This window comes from Lissotriton helveticus, chromosome 3_1 (assembly GCF_964261635.1).
Source record: "Lissotriton helveticus chromosome 3_1, aLisHel1.1, whole genome shotgun sequence".
NCBI classification, from domain to species: Eukaryota; Metazoa; Chordata; class Amphibia; order Caudata; family Salamandridae; genus Lissotriton; species Lissotriton helveticus.
In genome coordinates this window covers 31,526,190-31,541,493 of record NC_136061.1, presented here as the reverse complement: position 1 = coordinate 31,541,493, position 15,304 = coordinate 31,526,190, and the positions used below count along the sequence as shown (strand labels likewise).

General features: G+C 49.0%; 1 protein-coding gene across 3 annotated transcripts in view; it reads left to right on the top strand.

The window, feature by feature from the left end:
• ATG9A (autophagy related 9A) overlaps positions 1–15,304 on the top strand; it is a 188,155-nt gene that overhangs the window by 118,195 nt on the left and 54,656 nt on the right. For all 3 annotated transcript variants that reach the window (XM_078679150.1, XM_078679151.1, XM_078679149.1), the window contains exons 9-10: positions 1,459–1,638; positions 3,585–3,830. In XM_078679150.1, the coding sequence (XP_078535276.1) occupies positions 1,459–1,638; positions 3,585–3,830 (426 nt within the window). The remainder of the gene's footprint in view (positions 1–1,458; positions 1,639–3,584; positions 3,831–15,304) is intronic.

The window sequence follows — 15,304 nt, the reverse complement described above, 5'->3', positions numbered from 1 at the left end:
GCTAAAGCATATGATCTACAGCCCATATGCCTCGAACGGAAAATGCTACTTACCCAGTATGCATCTGTTCTTGGCATATAGAGCTGTAGATTCACATGCACCCACCCGCCTCCCCGGGTACCTTTTTCTGTTGCAGTGACATCTTACTTAGATACAATATAAATGGACATCTCTTTTATTACTTTACTAACTACATCATCATCTTTTATGGCACAACAATCTAAAGATGGAGTCGATGCCCATGCGCACTATCACCGAAAGGAGGAGTCACCTACCTCGTGACTACAAGACTTCTTCGAACAAAAACAAAGTGCAAACATCCAGACCCAACACTAGATGGCGATCTATGCTAAAGCATATGACTCTGCAGCTCTACATGCTAAGAACAGATGCATGCTGGGTAAGTAGCATTTTCTTTCTGGTGCAGACATAGTCCCCCTGTATATTCATGACTCTCTTCACCCCTTTCCTGATGACTCGGTGCCGCATGTAATAAGGTGTGTTTTCTGCTGGTATAGTTGCTGGTGTTGCTGTCTTTGTTCCTGTCCACATTCCTTGCTGGAGTGTGGATATGGATCGGGAACTGAGGTCACCGTGCAGGTTAGTGCCATTTATAGGACAGTGAGTGGCATTATGTCCGAGGATAGAGTAACGGCTGGGACCATGTCCTCCTAACCAGATGCATTTTAGATCTTGAACTGGTAAAAGCTGTTCTGGACCACCTCAATGTTTTGGGGCGGAATCTAAAGGTAAGGAATGTCCGGGGTTATTATTATCCACCTGAAATATTAGTATTGAAGTTCAGTAACTTTTGCGTTAAAGGGGGGCTCTCAATGCCAACAAATTGTGAAAGTAGGTACCTGGGCTTCCTGCACCTTTTCCTTCACGTGCTGTTGTATGCAAACAGGCTCCCAGCCAAATCCCAATCTCATGAGAGGAGGTGTGGCATAATGCCCTGAGCTGCTCATCCTGGAACTTAGGAACCAGGTTTGAATCCCGGCGTCGGCTCAACATCATGTGATAATGGGCAAATCACTTATTCTCCCTGTGCCTAAGAAAAAAGATCTGACCTTGTGTTATGTAATCTGGTGCTACTGTAAAGCACTCTGATGCCTTTGGGCCAAGTGTGTGCTATATAAAACGTCAAAATAAACTAAAATTGTCAGCCTGCTCCTTCTTTCCTGCAGCTTCTTTGTCTTGCACCATCTCACAGCTCAGAGCAGCCCCTGGTCTAACCCACCAACAAGCCCACCACATTGCCTTCTATTGCCCTTGTGTTGCACACCGTTCTGGTCCATGGTAGCATAACAGTAGAGTGTGGCATTTCTCCCTGACACCACTGAAAATGTCACCCTCGCTCCCTGATAGCACTGTACATGCCCTCTCCACTGCCTGATACCACTATGAATGGCGTCCTCTCTGCCGCGCTGTGTAATCTTGTCTTTTTCTCTCCCACAGGTGTTTATTTTGGAGGAGTTGCTCAGCCCCATCGTTACCCCCTTCATCCTCATTTTCTGCCTGCGCCCCAAGTCTCTAGAGATCATCGACTTCTTCCGCAATTTCACTGTGGAGGTTGTTGGTGTGGGGGACACGTGCTCCTTTGCACAGATGGACGTCCGCCAACATGGCCACCCCGCGGTAAGCAGTGCGCAGTGCCTCTCAGTGGGGCTTACTTGGATTCTTGATTGCAGGATCAAGTGTGGTAGAATGGCATAAAGTGGGACATAGGACCTTATGTAGAGTTTGGCGGAAGGGATACATGACGGATATCCCGTCCGCCTTGTTACAAGGCACATTGCAGTTGTAGCACAGCAGGTGGGACATCCACCGCCTTCGTGATGGAGTAACCTGTCCGCCAAACTCTAAATAAGTCCCTTAGTGCAACAGTTACTTAATCTAAAGCAGGAGGCGCCGCTCACTCACTCACTTCTCCTTGGGGCACAGTTGGAAAAGGGCACAAGTGGAGAGGGAAAGTGGTAACAATCAGATGAGCAATGTATACCAACCAAAGTACTTTCAGCTGCTTGTGACATGGTGGTGATGTGTAGCTTGTGGCTTCCAGCGGAATGTTTTCGAAGCAGTTGGCACCCGTTATCAGGAGTTGACTATTAAACATCATTGTCAGAAGTTGGCTATTCAGACACTGTTGTCAGAAGTTGGTCGGTCAGACCCCATTATCAGGAGTTGTTCGATTAGATCCCATTATCAAGAGATGGGCATTCAGACACCATTATCAGGAGTTGGTTAATCAAACCCCATTTGCTGCAGTTGGCGACACCAATCCCTTATCAGAAATCAGTCACAGAGATCTTGTTATCAGGAGTTGGCCAATTAGACCCTGTTAGTAGGAGTTTTCCATTCATAACCCGTTATCAGGCGTTGGTCAATCAGAACCCATTGGGAGGAGTTGACCACACTGATCCCTTAGAAGAAGTCAGTCACACATCACACTATCACAAGGTGGCCCGTTATACCATGTACGGGAGAGTTGGCTGCACTGACCCTAGCAGAAGTCCACCACACAGCTAGAGGTGGATTGTCAGACCCTGTTATTATGACTTGTCAATTCAGACTCCATTAGTAGGAATTAACCATTTCAAGCCTGTTTAGGGACGTTGCCCATTCATGGCATGTTATCAGTCTGACCACATTATCAGGAGTTGGACAGTCCGACACCCTTGGCAGGAGTTGGCCAGTCATACCTGTTATCCGGAGACCGCTGCACTGATCTCTAGCAGAAGTCAGCCACACAAGTCGCTTTAGCAGAAGTCAGCCACACAAGTCGCTTTAGCAGAGGTTGGCCACACTGATCCTTGAGCAGAGGTCAGATACACAGCATCTGTTTGAAGGAGTTGGCTGCCTTGATCCCTTCACAGAAGTCAGTCTCACAGCTGCATTATAAGTAGTTGGTTTTATTCATTCTGTGTGCCGGAGCTTAAGTTAGTTTATCCCCTGCCTTGTCAGTCTGCCGTGAATGTGTGGTGAAATCCATTTTTTGTGGAAACCACATTTGCAATGATGGCCCACCGGGCAGTATGAACGAGAAACACAGCTGAAAGGATAGATACGGAAAGGTTATTTTAAAGTGGATCTCTTTTTGGAAAGGTGGTATCTTGAGATGCAAGTGAGTTCTGCTTTTGAGATATCTGGTTCAGTTGGTGATTGAGTTTTCTCACAGGGTATCTTCACATGGATATGTCTAGAGTTTTGTAGCTAAACCATGTTGTTTTGTAGATGCCATAGGATTCCATGGAAGCCATTTCAGAGTCAAGAAGTGGATGATGTAGTCCAACTTTTTTGTAATAGATATAAGATGCACTGCAGAGCGGAGCACTGCTTTTACGGCCATTGACCGAGCTTCTGGAGGCTTTAATCCTTAGGTAGCATTTGGTGGTCTTTTTGTTGGTTTAGTGTGAAGTTAGTGCTTTGTTTCTGGAGTCGCAGTGGGGAGTAGATAAAGGGAAAGATGCTCCTCTGGTCCCAAAGTTGTGGGTGGAATATAACGAGGGAAGATAGGGCGGTCACTTTCTTGGTCTCGTGAAGTTGGTGCTATTTTGATTTGCCTGTCCTATATTCCTTTCCAGTGGATGTCAGCCGGAAAGACCGAAGCATCGATCTATCAGCAGGCAGAGGACGGGAAGACGGAGCTGTCCCTGATGCACTTCGCCATCACCAACCCCAGGTGGCAGCCCCCGCGGGAGAGCACAGCCTTCCTTGGCCGCCTGAAGGAGAAGGTGCACCGGGACAGCAGTGGGGCCCTGGCGCAGCTGGCAGCGCTGCCCGACAATGCCCTCTTCTGCTCCATCCAGTCTCTCCAGTCGGAATCTGAGGTACGACTCTTTGAAATTTTCTTTTAACCTCCTGGGCTTGTAGAAAGACAGAATAGTTAGGTGGAATGGACAAACGAGAAGCGCCAGATCAGAAGCAGGAAGGAAAGTACAAATGAGGTGGAGACAGGTGTAGTCTGACTTTGGAAACGTAAAAAATAAAGATGGAAGATTATCTTTGAGGATCTGGGAGGAAAAGAGAGAAGGAAGGAAGACGGAGAGCAAAAATTGTGGTTAATGGAATAGACAATTAATTGAAAAGGAAAGGTTAAAAGACACTTAGAAATGAAGACCAGGGGCCAGATTACCTTTAAAGTTTAGTTTGAGGCCTACATTTGCATTGAACATATAGTGGTAAAATGACATTTGTACTAGCTGGTTTTGTGCTAATTTGTTGCTGCAAATGTTAGTGCCAATTTACACTTATTTGGTGAGGTTATTAAGTGTTCGAGGCATGTGGGCTGCTAAATTCATATCTTAGCATTAGATCGCCGCCTAGTGTTGGGTCCGGATGATCGCACATTGTTGTCTTGGAAGAGTCTTCGAAGTATCCTGAGATAGGTGACTCCTCCCCTGGACTACAGTGCGCATGGGCATCGGCTCCATCCCCAGATTGTTTTTTTCCGCCATTGGGTTCGGATGCGGTCTCGACGTCTCTCTGTCGGAACCGAGAAAAACTAGCTTTTTTACGGCCAAAAGGCCTTATATTCTTTGCGTCGGTATTGTTTGCGCACGGTCTCGAGTTCTTCCGTCTCTTGGAGTCGGAAGCAGCGGAGTAGTTTCACTCTTCGGACATCGAGGCCTTCTCATCGCGACACGACCGCAACTTTTCGGCATGGAGCGGAGTCCGTTTAAGAACTGTCCGCTCTGTGGGTCCAAATACCCACATATAGACGTGCACCCGGTCTGTAACAAATGCCTTTCACCAGACCATAACGAAGACAACTGCATGGCCTGCGCAAGATTCAGGTCCAAGAAGACACTCAAGCTTCGGCGCGCGGTGCGCCTTGAGGCCAGACAAGCGGCCCCGGATCTAGAAAACATCTTCGGCGACCGAGAAGAGGAGGACCAGAGCAATCATCTTCAAATCTCCCCGCCCGAGACGGAGGTCGAGGCAGATCCGGAAGACGACGACGGAGTCGTGGATCAAGGCCTTGAATACGTCGACGAGGTAGGGGACGTCGAAGAGATTTATGGGGCCGCGGAAGATAGCTCAGGGGACGAGCTATGCCCCGAAGGTTACGAAAATGAAGATCGGGTCACGGGATCGCCTGTCGGCCTTACCCAAGACCCCGTACCGCAAGCCACGGCCCCGCCTTCAGGCCCGGCCACGGACATACTTGCTGCGCAGCCAGTATCGAAACCGAAACTGAAACCTACGGTATCGACTACACCTAAAATGGCCGACCCAAAATCGAAACCGAAACTTATGGATTCGAGCGTCCCTAAGATGGCGGCCGTACCACCAAAAACGGCTAAACCCGCTGCTTCATCGACTCCGTCGGCCTCCGGTCCACAGAAGTCGAAGAAATCTGTCGATTCGAAATCGGCGCCAGAGGAGGGATCCTCTAAGAAGGGTGGTCGGCACGGGTCAACCGCTGCGACGCCGGCAAAGCCCGCCAAAGCCAGCGACACGGCTCCGGTTCCGACTGGGACTGCGTTAGTCGGACGCGTGGTGGAAACGGAGCCGACAAAATCACAAGGATCGAAGGCTGGAACATCTGCGCATCGGTCCAAGGACTCTGGGTCGGCGGCTGCGGCATCATCGTCCAAAACACAGAAGGGCCGACAGGACGTCGGATCCGAGGGCAAGGTCAAGACCTCCTCGTCGGTGCCAAAGGCCACTGTAAGTGACGCGTCCCTCATTGCTTCTTCACTACAGAGAATCAGGGAGAAGGCCTCTGCTACGTCGGCTCCGATGCCATCGCCACAGAAGCCGATGGTCGTTCCGGTGAAGCCTGCGGGTAACCTTCTCTTCCTTCTGCCGCCAAAAGAGGCGCCAAAGGCCTTTTCAACAAAATCGACGCCTAAGAAGTCGGATTCTTCAACGGCAGGGGCTCTTTCAAGTCGGGTACTCGACTCAGAAGAGGATTCTGAGCGTTTTATCGACGCAGACACAGGCAAATTGACCCTTTACAAGAGGAGGATCACTTCACAGCCAGTGGACTCCTATGTCATCCCCCTGAAGAAGAAAAAGCTTCCCCAAGACGCTTCAGGCCTCATGGAACCTATCCAGCCTCCTCCAAGAAGGAGCCCAACTCCTTCTCCAGAACACTCTGAGGGTGAGGGATATGATGAAGATGACCAATACACTTTCCCCATCAATGAACCAGATGCACAGCCAGATTCATATGATGACATTGGTGACCAAGGCACCCAAAATGTGGGGCAAGACCCACAGCCTTTCAGTGCACGTGCATCCCCTACAGAAGATTCTGCAGGTTTGCATGCACTCATTGAGAGGGCAGCTGCTAATCATGATGTGGACATGCATGCTGACCCGGTAGAAGAAGACTTTCTATTTGACACTTTTTCAGTCTCTGAAAGGACAGTAAAGACACTGCCTATGCTCAAAGGGGTCCTCAAGCATGCTGCGGACATCCTTAAAGAACCTACCAGGGCGAGAGTGGTCAATCCACGTATCGAAAAAAAGTACAGACCAGCACCTGCAGACCCTGCATACATTCGGGGACAGTTGCCGCTTGACTCCCTTGTGGTCGCAAATGCCCGCAAAAGGGCCAACTCCCAAACAACGGGTGAAGGTCCTCCCCCGGATAAGGAGTCCAAAGTGCTAGAGGCTGGAGGCAAAAGAGTAGCTGCACAGGCTGCCAATTTTTGGCGTATTGCAAATACACAGGCACTCTTGGCACGTTACGATAGGGCGCATTACGACACCCTAGAGCAAGTTTTACAACACCTGCCTCCGCAGTTTCAAGAGGGCACCAAACTGCTTATAGAGGAGGGAAAACTGATCTCCAACGCAGCCATAAAGTGTGCACTTGATGCCGCGGACACAGCCGCTAGGGCCATTAACACTAGCGTCATGCTGAGACGACAGGCGTGGCTCCGCATATCGGGGTTTAAACCTGACATTCAAACAACCATACTTAATCAGCCAGTCAATCCTGATAGACTGTTTGGTCCAGATGTTGACACCACCTTAGAAAAAATTACAAAAGACACCGAAACTGCTAAGTCTATGGGGGCCCTACAATCACAACAGTTTCGTGGCAATAATTTTCGTCGCTCAGGTGCACGTGGAGTCACCAGAGGACAGATGGGTCAACAATCACAATTCTCTAGAGGTGGAGCACAATCCTCATTCCCCAAACAGAACAAGGGGGGTTACCGAGGAAACAGCACCAGAGGACGCGGCAGAGGGAACAACAACTCCCGCTCCTCTACCCCAAGCAAACAGTGACTCTCTGTCACTGCCCCCCGACCACTTAACACCTGTCGGGGGGAGACTACAGCAGTTCCTGCCCGTCTGGAGAAACATCACCACAGACAGGTGGGTGCGACAACTTGTCCAGTACGGTTATTGTCTAGAGTTGAAATCCACTCCACCCAACATTCCACCAAGGCAAAGGCCTATGTCCGCAGAGCACTTGCACTTATTGCAGCAGGAAGTGGTGGTGATGCTGCAAAAAGGTGCAATAGAGCTTGTGCCAGTGGGAGAGGAAGGCACGGGGGTATATTCCCTGTACTTCCTTATTCCAAAGAAGGACGGATCTCTCAGACCCATTCTGGATCTGCGTCCCCTCAACCTGTATATACTGTCAGAACATTTCCATATGCTTACACTGCAACAGATTCTTCCCTTGTTAAACCAAGGGGACTTCTTAGCAACCTTAGACCTCAAGGATGCTTATTTCCACATTCCACTACACCCGTCCCACAGGAAATACCTCAGGTTCACTATCCAAGGCAGGCATTATCAGTTCAAGGTCCTACCCTTCGGAGTCACCACAGCCCCAAGAGTGTTTACCAAGTGTCTGGCGACAGTAGCAGCGCACCTCAGGAGGCAGAACATACATGTCTACCCCTACCTGGACGACTGGCTCGTTCAAGCCAAGTCGGAACAACAGTGCGCCGCGGACATGTCGACTACCATTCACCTCCTTTACGATCTGGGTTTCTCGTTGAACTACCCAAAGTCGCATCTTCAGCCGGCACGTGTCCGGCAGTTTCTAGGTGCGACGATCAATACCCTGACGGCCATGGCTCAACCAAACCAAGTCAGGATAGACAGCCTGCAGTCTCTAATCCAGAAGTTCAGACCACAACACTCACTTCCAGCGAGAGTGTTCATGCAGTTGATAGGCATGATGGCCTCCTGCATCTTCATAGTCCCTCACGCACGGTTACATATGCGCCCGCTCCAGGAGTGCTTAGCAAATCAGTGGACACAGGCTCAGGGACAATTAACAGACCTAGTGTTGGTTACCAGTCGGGCATACGACTCTCTGCATTGGTGGACTCCACACAACCTTTGCAAGGGCCGACTGTTCCAGGACCCAGTGCCACAGATTATCCTGACAACGGACGCATCTCTCCAGGGATGGGGAGCTCATCTGCTCACTTACACAGTGCAGGGACTATGGACGACGCAGCAACAGAAGATGCACATCAACTATCTGGAACTGATGGCAATCTTCATGGCGCTCAAGTCCTTCATTGTACATCTGTGCAACAAGGTAGTGTTAGTCCGGACGGACAACATGACCGCGATGTACTACATTCAAAAGCAGGGGGGCACCCACTCGCCACAGCTGTCTCATCTGGCTCAGGGCATGTGGCGGTGGGCCATTCAGAGGAACATCTTCCTCATGGCAGAACACCTCCCGGGCAAGGACAATCGGATGGCGGATCTGCTCAGCAGATACAGCCATCAAATGCACGAGTGGGAGTTACACCCATCTGTACTCCACCCGTACTTCCAGCAGTGGGGTCATCCGGAGATAGACCTGTTTGCAACAAAAGAAAACGCAAAATGCCAACACTTTGCCGCCAGGTTCCATCACCCACAGTCGCAGGGGAATGCGATATGGATGAACTGGTCAGGCAACTTTGCGTACGCTTTTCCGCCAGCCCCTCTGATACCGCTGGTGGCAAGAAAGCTAAGGCAGCACGCGATGACTCTCATCCTGGTTGCTCCAACGTGGGCTCGCCAAGCATGGTACACCACGTTCCTCGAACTCTCAGTGGTGCCGCATCAAAGACTGCGCCTCACGCCCAGACTTTTGACGCAGAACCATGGAGAAATTCAGCATCCAGATCCGCAACAGCTCAACCTGGCGATCTGGCTCCTGAAGTCCTAGAGTTTGGATACCTTAACCTACCTCCAGAATGCATGAACATCATCAAAGAGGCAAGGAAGCCAACTACCAGAGCATGCTATGCTGCGAAATGGAAGCGTTTTGTCATTTACTGTACAGCCAATGACATCAACCCGCTAGATGCATCTATCCCTAACATCATTTGCTATCTGCTACATCTTTACAAGTGCAATCTAGCGTTCACTTCTATTCGGATACATCTCTCCGCCATCGCAGCTTATCTTCAGAATAGGCAGCATCTCTCTGTCTTCAGAGTGCCTGCCATTAAAGCTTTCCTTGAAGGTCTGAAACGAGTCATTCCCCCAAGAACACCGCCAGCTCCGGTGTGGAACCTCAATGTGGTCCTCACCAGACTGATGGGACCACCATTCAAGCCACTGCACTCGTGTGAACTCCAGTTCCTAACGTGGAAAGTAGCTTTCCTAATTGCTATTACGTCACTGAGGCGTGTTAGTGAGCTGCAAGCGCTCACAATCCAAGAGCCATTCATTCAGATTCATCCAAATAGGGTAGTGCTACGTACTAACCCCAAATTCCTTCCAAAGGTGGTGTCACAGTTTCATCTCAACCAAACTATTGACTTGCCGGCATTCTTCCAAAACCCACAAACGGTGGCGGAAAGAATGCTCCATACGTTAGACGTACGGAGGGCGTTGATGTACTACATAGACAGGACACAACCCTTTAGGAAAACAAAACAACTTTTTGTTGCCTTCTCACCACAACACAAAGGCAACCCTATTTCCAAAGCAGGAATCGCCAGGTGGATCGTTAAGTGCATCCAAATCTGTTATCAAAAGGCCAAGCGCACTTTAACAATACCCCCAAGGGCGCACTCCACACGCAAATTGGGGGCATCCATGGCTTTCCTAGGGAACATTCCTTTAGAGGACATTTGCAGAGCAGCCACGTGGGTTACACCACATACCTTTACAAAACACTACTGTGTAGATGTGCATTCCAAGCAGCAAGCTGCTGTAGGACAGGCTGTTCTCAAGACACTTTTTCAGGTTTCTGCAGCTGGCACGGGCAACCGCCGCTGATGGAGGGACTGCTATGTATTCTATGCTAAGATATGAATTTAGCAGCCCACATGCCTCGAACTGAATATGCTACTTACCAGTATGCATCTGTTCTTGGCATGTAGGGCTGCTAACATTCATATCGCCCACCCTCCTCCCCGGTGCCTGTCGCAGCTGCAGATATACTATTGTATTCACTCATTAGCATGGACATCCTTTACACCTTTCACTCCATCTTCTGCCACAATGGCGAAAAACAATCTGGGGATGGAGCCGATGCCCATGCGCACTGTAGTCCAGGGGAGGAGTCACCTATCTCAGGATACTTCGAAGACTCTTCCAAGACAACAATGTGCGATCATCCGGACCCAACATTAGGCGGCGATCTAATGCTAAGATATGAATGTTAGCAGCCCTACATGCCAAGAACAGATGCATACTGGTAAGTAGCATATTCAATTCCGTCCCCCGATCAAAAGTAGGGAAAGCTGCAAGATAGAAGGGTTAAAATAGAATGGGTACAAAGTGGGAGGAAGGTGTAAGATGATGGAGTGTAGTCGTTGACCTTTCTGATATCTCATCTGTGAATCTTAAAAAAAATAAACAGATTGGAAGTAGGGGAGAAAGAAGTTGCACCACCTTATTATACACGTAGATCCTATTAGATCACTCAAATTTTAGTTGCCCACCTCTTTAGTCCACTGCCACAAGACCATAAACATTGAATCTAAATACATGCAAATAGAGAGGCAACCATGCAGATGTCTTTCAAAATACTGTAGCACGCTAAAGAAATGAAAATGTCCCTCAATGATGTCAAGCAAATGATCTCTTTAATACATCCTGGAAGTGTTCTTGACGCAAGATGGTCAAATTCAACATTCACCGCGCAGCCAACGCGTTTCGCTCAAATGGGGCTTCCTCAGGGCATCAAATTTGGTCAAACCAATATAGTCTTTTCTGCTCATGTTTCAGATCAATCTGATAAAAGCTCCTCGTAGGGGTATCCCATCCAATAAAAGTTAATTTTCGCTCAGGGGAAGTTCAACTAGGAACTGCACACTTTGTACAAATGATTCACGAATGCTTAAAAGCTCCACGTTTAGGAGCTATCGATGTTCCTCAAGTGAGTCTGTGTACGCTGTGATATGCGACACTTAATAAACGTAGATGCTCGTCAAAGCGGCCCCTGTGCGACGCCGAATCTCGCAATCCTCCGTCCGCCCGATTCGAATCCGGAGAGGAGCGCATATCACAGCGTACGCAGACTCACTTGAGGAACATCGAGTCATGAGTGGCACTATTTATTTAAACAAGTAAACAATAAGTGTCCACGACATATCATTAATCAAAAATAATACCATACAATCTAGCAAGTTGCAAGTGTCAAAGACACATCTCTGATCAAGAGTAGAAACATGTGGTCTGGCAAGTATAAAATCACGGAAATTCAAAGAGCGAGTGAGAGAAATTGAATATCAAAACACAATGAGGCAGTATAACCTTGTCAAATGTTTAACGCACGCAACCTGGGCTTCATCCTGGACTCCTCCCTCTCGATGACCAGACAAGTCAACGCCGTCTCCTCATCGTGCTTCAACACCCTGCGTATGCTTCGCAAGATCTTCCGCTGGATTCCGACCGAGACCAGGAAGACTGTCACCCAGGCACTCGTCACCAGCCGACTGGACTACGGAAACGCCCTCTACGCCGGAACCACAGCCAAGCTGCAGAAAAGACTCCAGCGCATCCAGAACGCCTCCGCCCGACTCATCCTGGATGTCCCCCGACGCAGCCACATCTCCAGCCACCCGAGGAACCTGCACTGGCTCCCCGTCGACAAGAGGATCACGTTCCGGCTCCTCACCCACGCACACAAGTCCCTCCACGACCTGGGCCCCAAATACCTCAACGACCGCCTGACCTTCTACACGCCCACCCGCCAGCTACGGTCCACCAGCCTCGCCCTCGCAGCCGTACCACGCATCCGAAGAGCCACCGCCGGAGGAAGATCCTTCTCTTACCTGGCTGCCAAGACTTGGAACTCTCTCCCCATCCACCTTCGGCTGACCCAGGACCATCTCGCCTTCAGGAAACAACTCAAGACCTGGCTGTTCGAGCAGTAGCATACCCCCTCCCCCCAAGCGCCTTGAGACCCTCCCGGGTGAGTAGTGCGCTATACAAATGGCTTGATTGATTGATTGATTGATTTAATTAATCAATAAATCAATCAGCTATCTGGGAGCACCTCGACGTGATTACACTATATGAGGTGCTCAACCAGTTGGTCAGTGGACAGTCCTGTTATACAGTTTTAATGAGGAACTATTGACCGCACGTGTTTGACCGCAGAACATAACAAAGGCTGAACATTTTATTGTACACAATTTGCATCACTTCTCGGAGGCTTTAAAGCAGAAGCTCCTTGTAAGGTAGATAGTTAATCGAAAGGTTATTGTTTATTTTAAGCCAAGTCACTGTCTTAGTTTCCAAAGCTAGCAAAACATCAGGTGAGAAGCTGCGGAAAGTCCCAGTTGGGCCTCACTCCTACTCTTAGCCCATCTTGTTCTTCTAGATGACAGATGCAACCTATTATTGCTACATCTTCTTGATGTTCAGAACGATGTACACGCAGAGGACAGGGACTCAGAGACTTGTTCATGAGAAAGACAGTGGCCTGAGGTTATTGGCCTTCATAGGAGCGATACAGCTGAGGTCACAGGAGGACATGATGCCTACTGCCTCTGTAGACGCTCAAAGCAGTATGGACAATTTAGCACAACCCTGTCTATGGGCTGGCAGGGACATTTGAGACTCTCATGCTTCGGATGTGGATAGAATGGGCCTGGGGCAATATATGGTAAAACTAGACCCTTCTTCACTTCTCTGAAAAGACTACTGCATCGTAGCTGATGTCAGGTCTGCGGGGATCCACCAAGGTACAACAGAAAGTAAAGGAGGGATAAGTTACATGCTTGTAAGCCTTTTGTGCATTATGTTATATTAACAATATTTATACTGAGCACAGCTGCCCCAGCAAAGGGGCGTCCTGGCGCATTAGAATATTCCCGTCTGCATGACGGGACCCACTTAAAAATATCATTTTGAATAGTGAGCCTGGGCATGTATAAATTACCCAGAATGCCCTCCCATTTGGGGCCACCCATGAAACCTGGCGATACATCTGTGTTGAACGCAGAAAGGGTGCCCCATTTTCTAATCTATGTGCCTAAGCACAAGGAACATTAACAGCAGGCTCTAGGGAAGTGACGGTTCCCAGTTGTCGGGTTGAACGGATTGACCACAATTAATTCATAGTTTCTTTTCAAAAGGAGCTCTAGGAAAGAAGGGTGTGTTCTTTGCCTTATGGAACCTGCTTATAGACTTAGTAGGGGTAATTTGTCTCCGGCATTACCAGTGTGGGTATCCTTGTGTACACCGCTTCTCTGATTGAATGTAACACACCATGCTCAACATACATGGAGCTTCTCGCAGCGGCACGTGATCTGATTCTCTTAGTATGGAGAAATGTCCCCTGTTTGCAAGAATGGTAATGTCCGCATCAGCGGGTGCTGTACCATGGATATCATCTCTAGACGTGCATTTGTGGCAGGCATATCCTCATAGCTCCACCCACAAGACTGGTATATTGGTAGTTGGTTGAAATAGGTTCATTGTGAAGGAGGCTCTGACTTTATCCCTTACTATTTGTGAGTTTTCTGGTGAGCCAACATTTCTTGGATTGGTACGTAAATACTTATGCTGCTCATAAGCCTGTATGAGGCACAAACTCCATAAGCAGGCAGGTTTGTTGTGCTTGTCATACAAGCAGGAGCAAGTGAGGTTTACATGGTACACATCAGGTTGATGCAAGTATTGCTCTCGGAAGAAATAAAAGATTGCTATTGGGTTTCTGCCTTAGTATATTTAGGGACTGTGTGACATAAGATTACACATTCTTGGACCATTCTGGTATAAGCAATAAGTTATATGTTCGAGGCATGTGAGCTGTAGATCACATGTTTTGCACACTCCTGCCATCTATTGTTGGGTCCGGATGTTTGCAAGTTGTTTTTCTTCAAAGAAGTCTTTCCAGTCACGAGGTAGGTGACTCCTCCTTTCGGTGATAGTGCGCATGGGCATCGACTCCATTGTTAGATTGTTTTTTTCCACCATCGGGTTCGGACGTGAATGGCTGCGCTCCGGTTCGACACCGTTTCTCCGGTTTCCCTCGGTGCGCAAGACACTCCCCCTCTACAGTATTATTTTTGAGTGCGTAATCCAATTCTCCGCATATCATATTTACTGAAAAAACCCTCTTTCGATCAGGTAGCTCGTGGAAGGCCGTCAGGCCTACCCGCGTCTGTCCACTATGCAGTAGAAAGAACGGACTTCATTTAAATTCTGCCCTCGATGCCACGCAAAGTTTCTGCACACTGACTCACATGAACTGTGCAACCTGTGCTTGTCTCTGGAGCACAGCGAACAGGACTGTGACTCATGTAAGGAATTCCGATCGAAGAAAGCGCTTTGCAACAGTCTGGCTCGACGTTGCGACATGCAGAGCCAATACACAAGTTCTATCCGGACCTCTTCAGAGAAGATTCGGAACAAGAGGCTGGAGACCCCATGGGAGCTGAGGAGAAACTACGGCTCCGAGGGGGATGAAGATATCCCTCAAGGGCAGCGTACCGTGAGTACAGATCCTCCCTTGCCCCAAAGTACACCTCAGCCCAAGAAGAAGTCTCCGGTCCAAACCCCACCTCCGGTCCACGGTCGGCACTGAGAACATGTTTCCGATGCCCAGCCCTCCAGCTCAGCATCGAAATATGCCCAAAAGCCTTCCGGCTCTGAACAGAGCCTTTTGAAAACTGGCACGAAGCCGAAACCTTCGAGATCGAAGTCAAAGACAGGCTCCACCCCACCCCCTTCGACGCCAAAAACGTCTTCGGATCCGAAATTCACAGAATTCAAAGCCCTGGCACCCAAAACTCCAACACCGAAGCCTTCCGCATCAAAACAAACGGATGTACCGATTCCATCCAAAGAGCAACAGTTCGATGTTCCGCCCTTGAAACCGAATCCGAAACAGCGGGAGCTATATATTCACCCAACA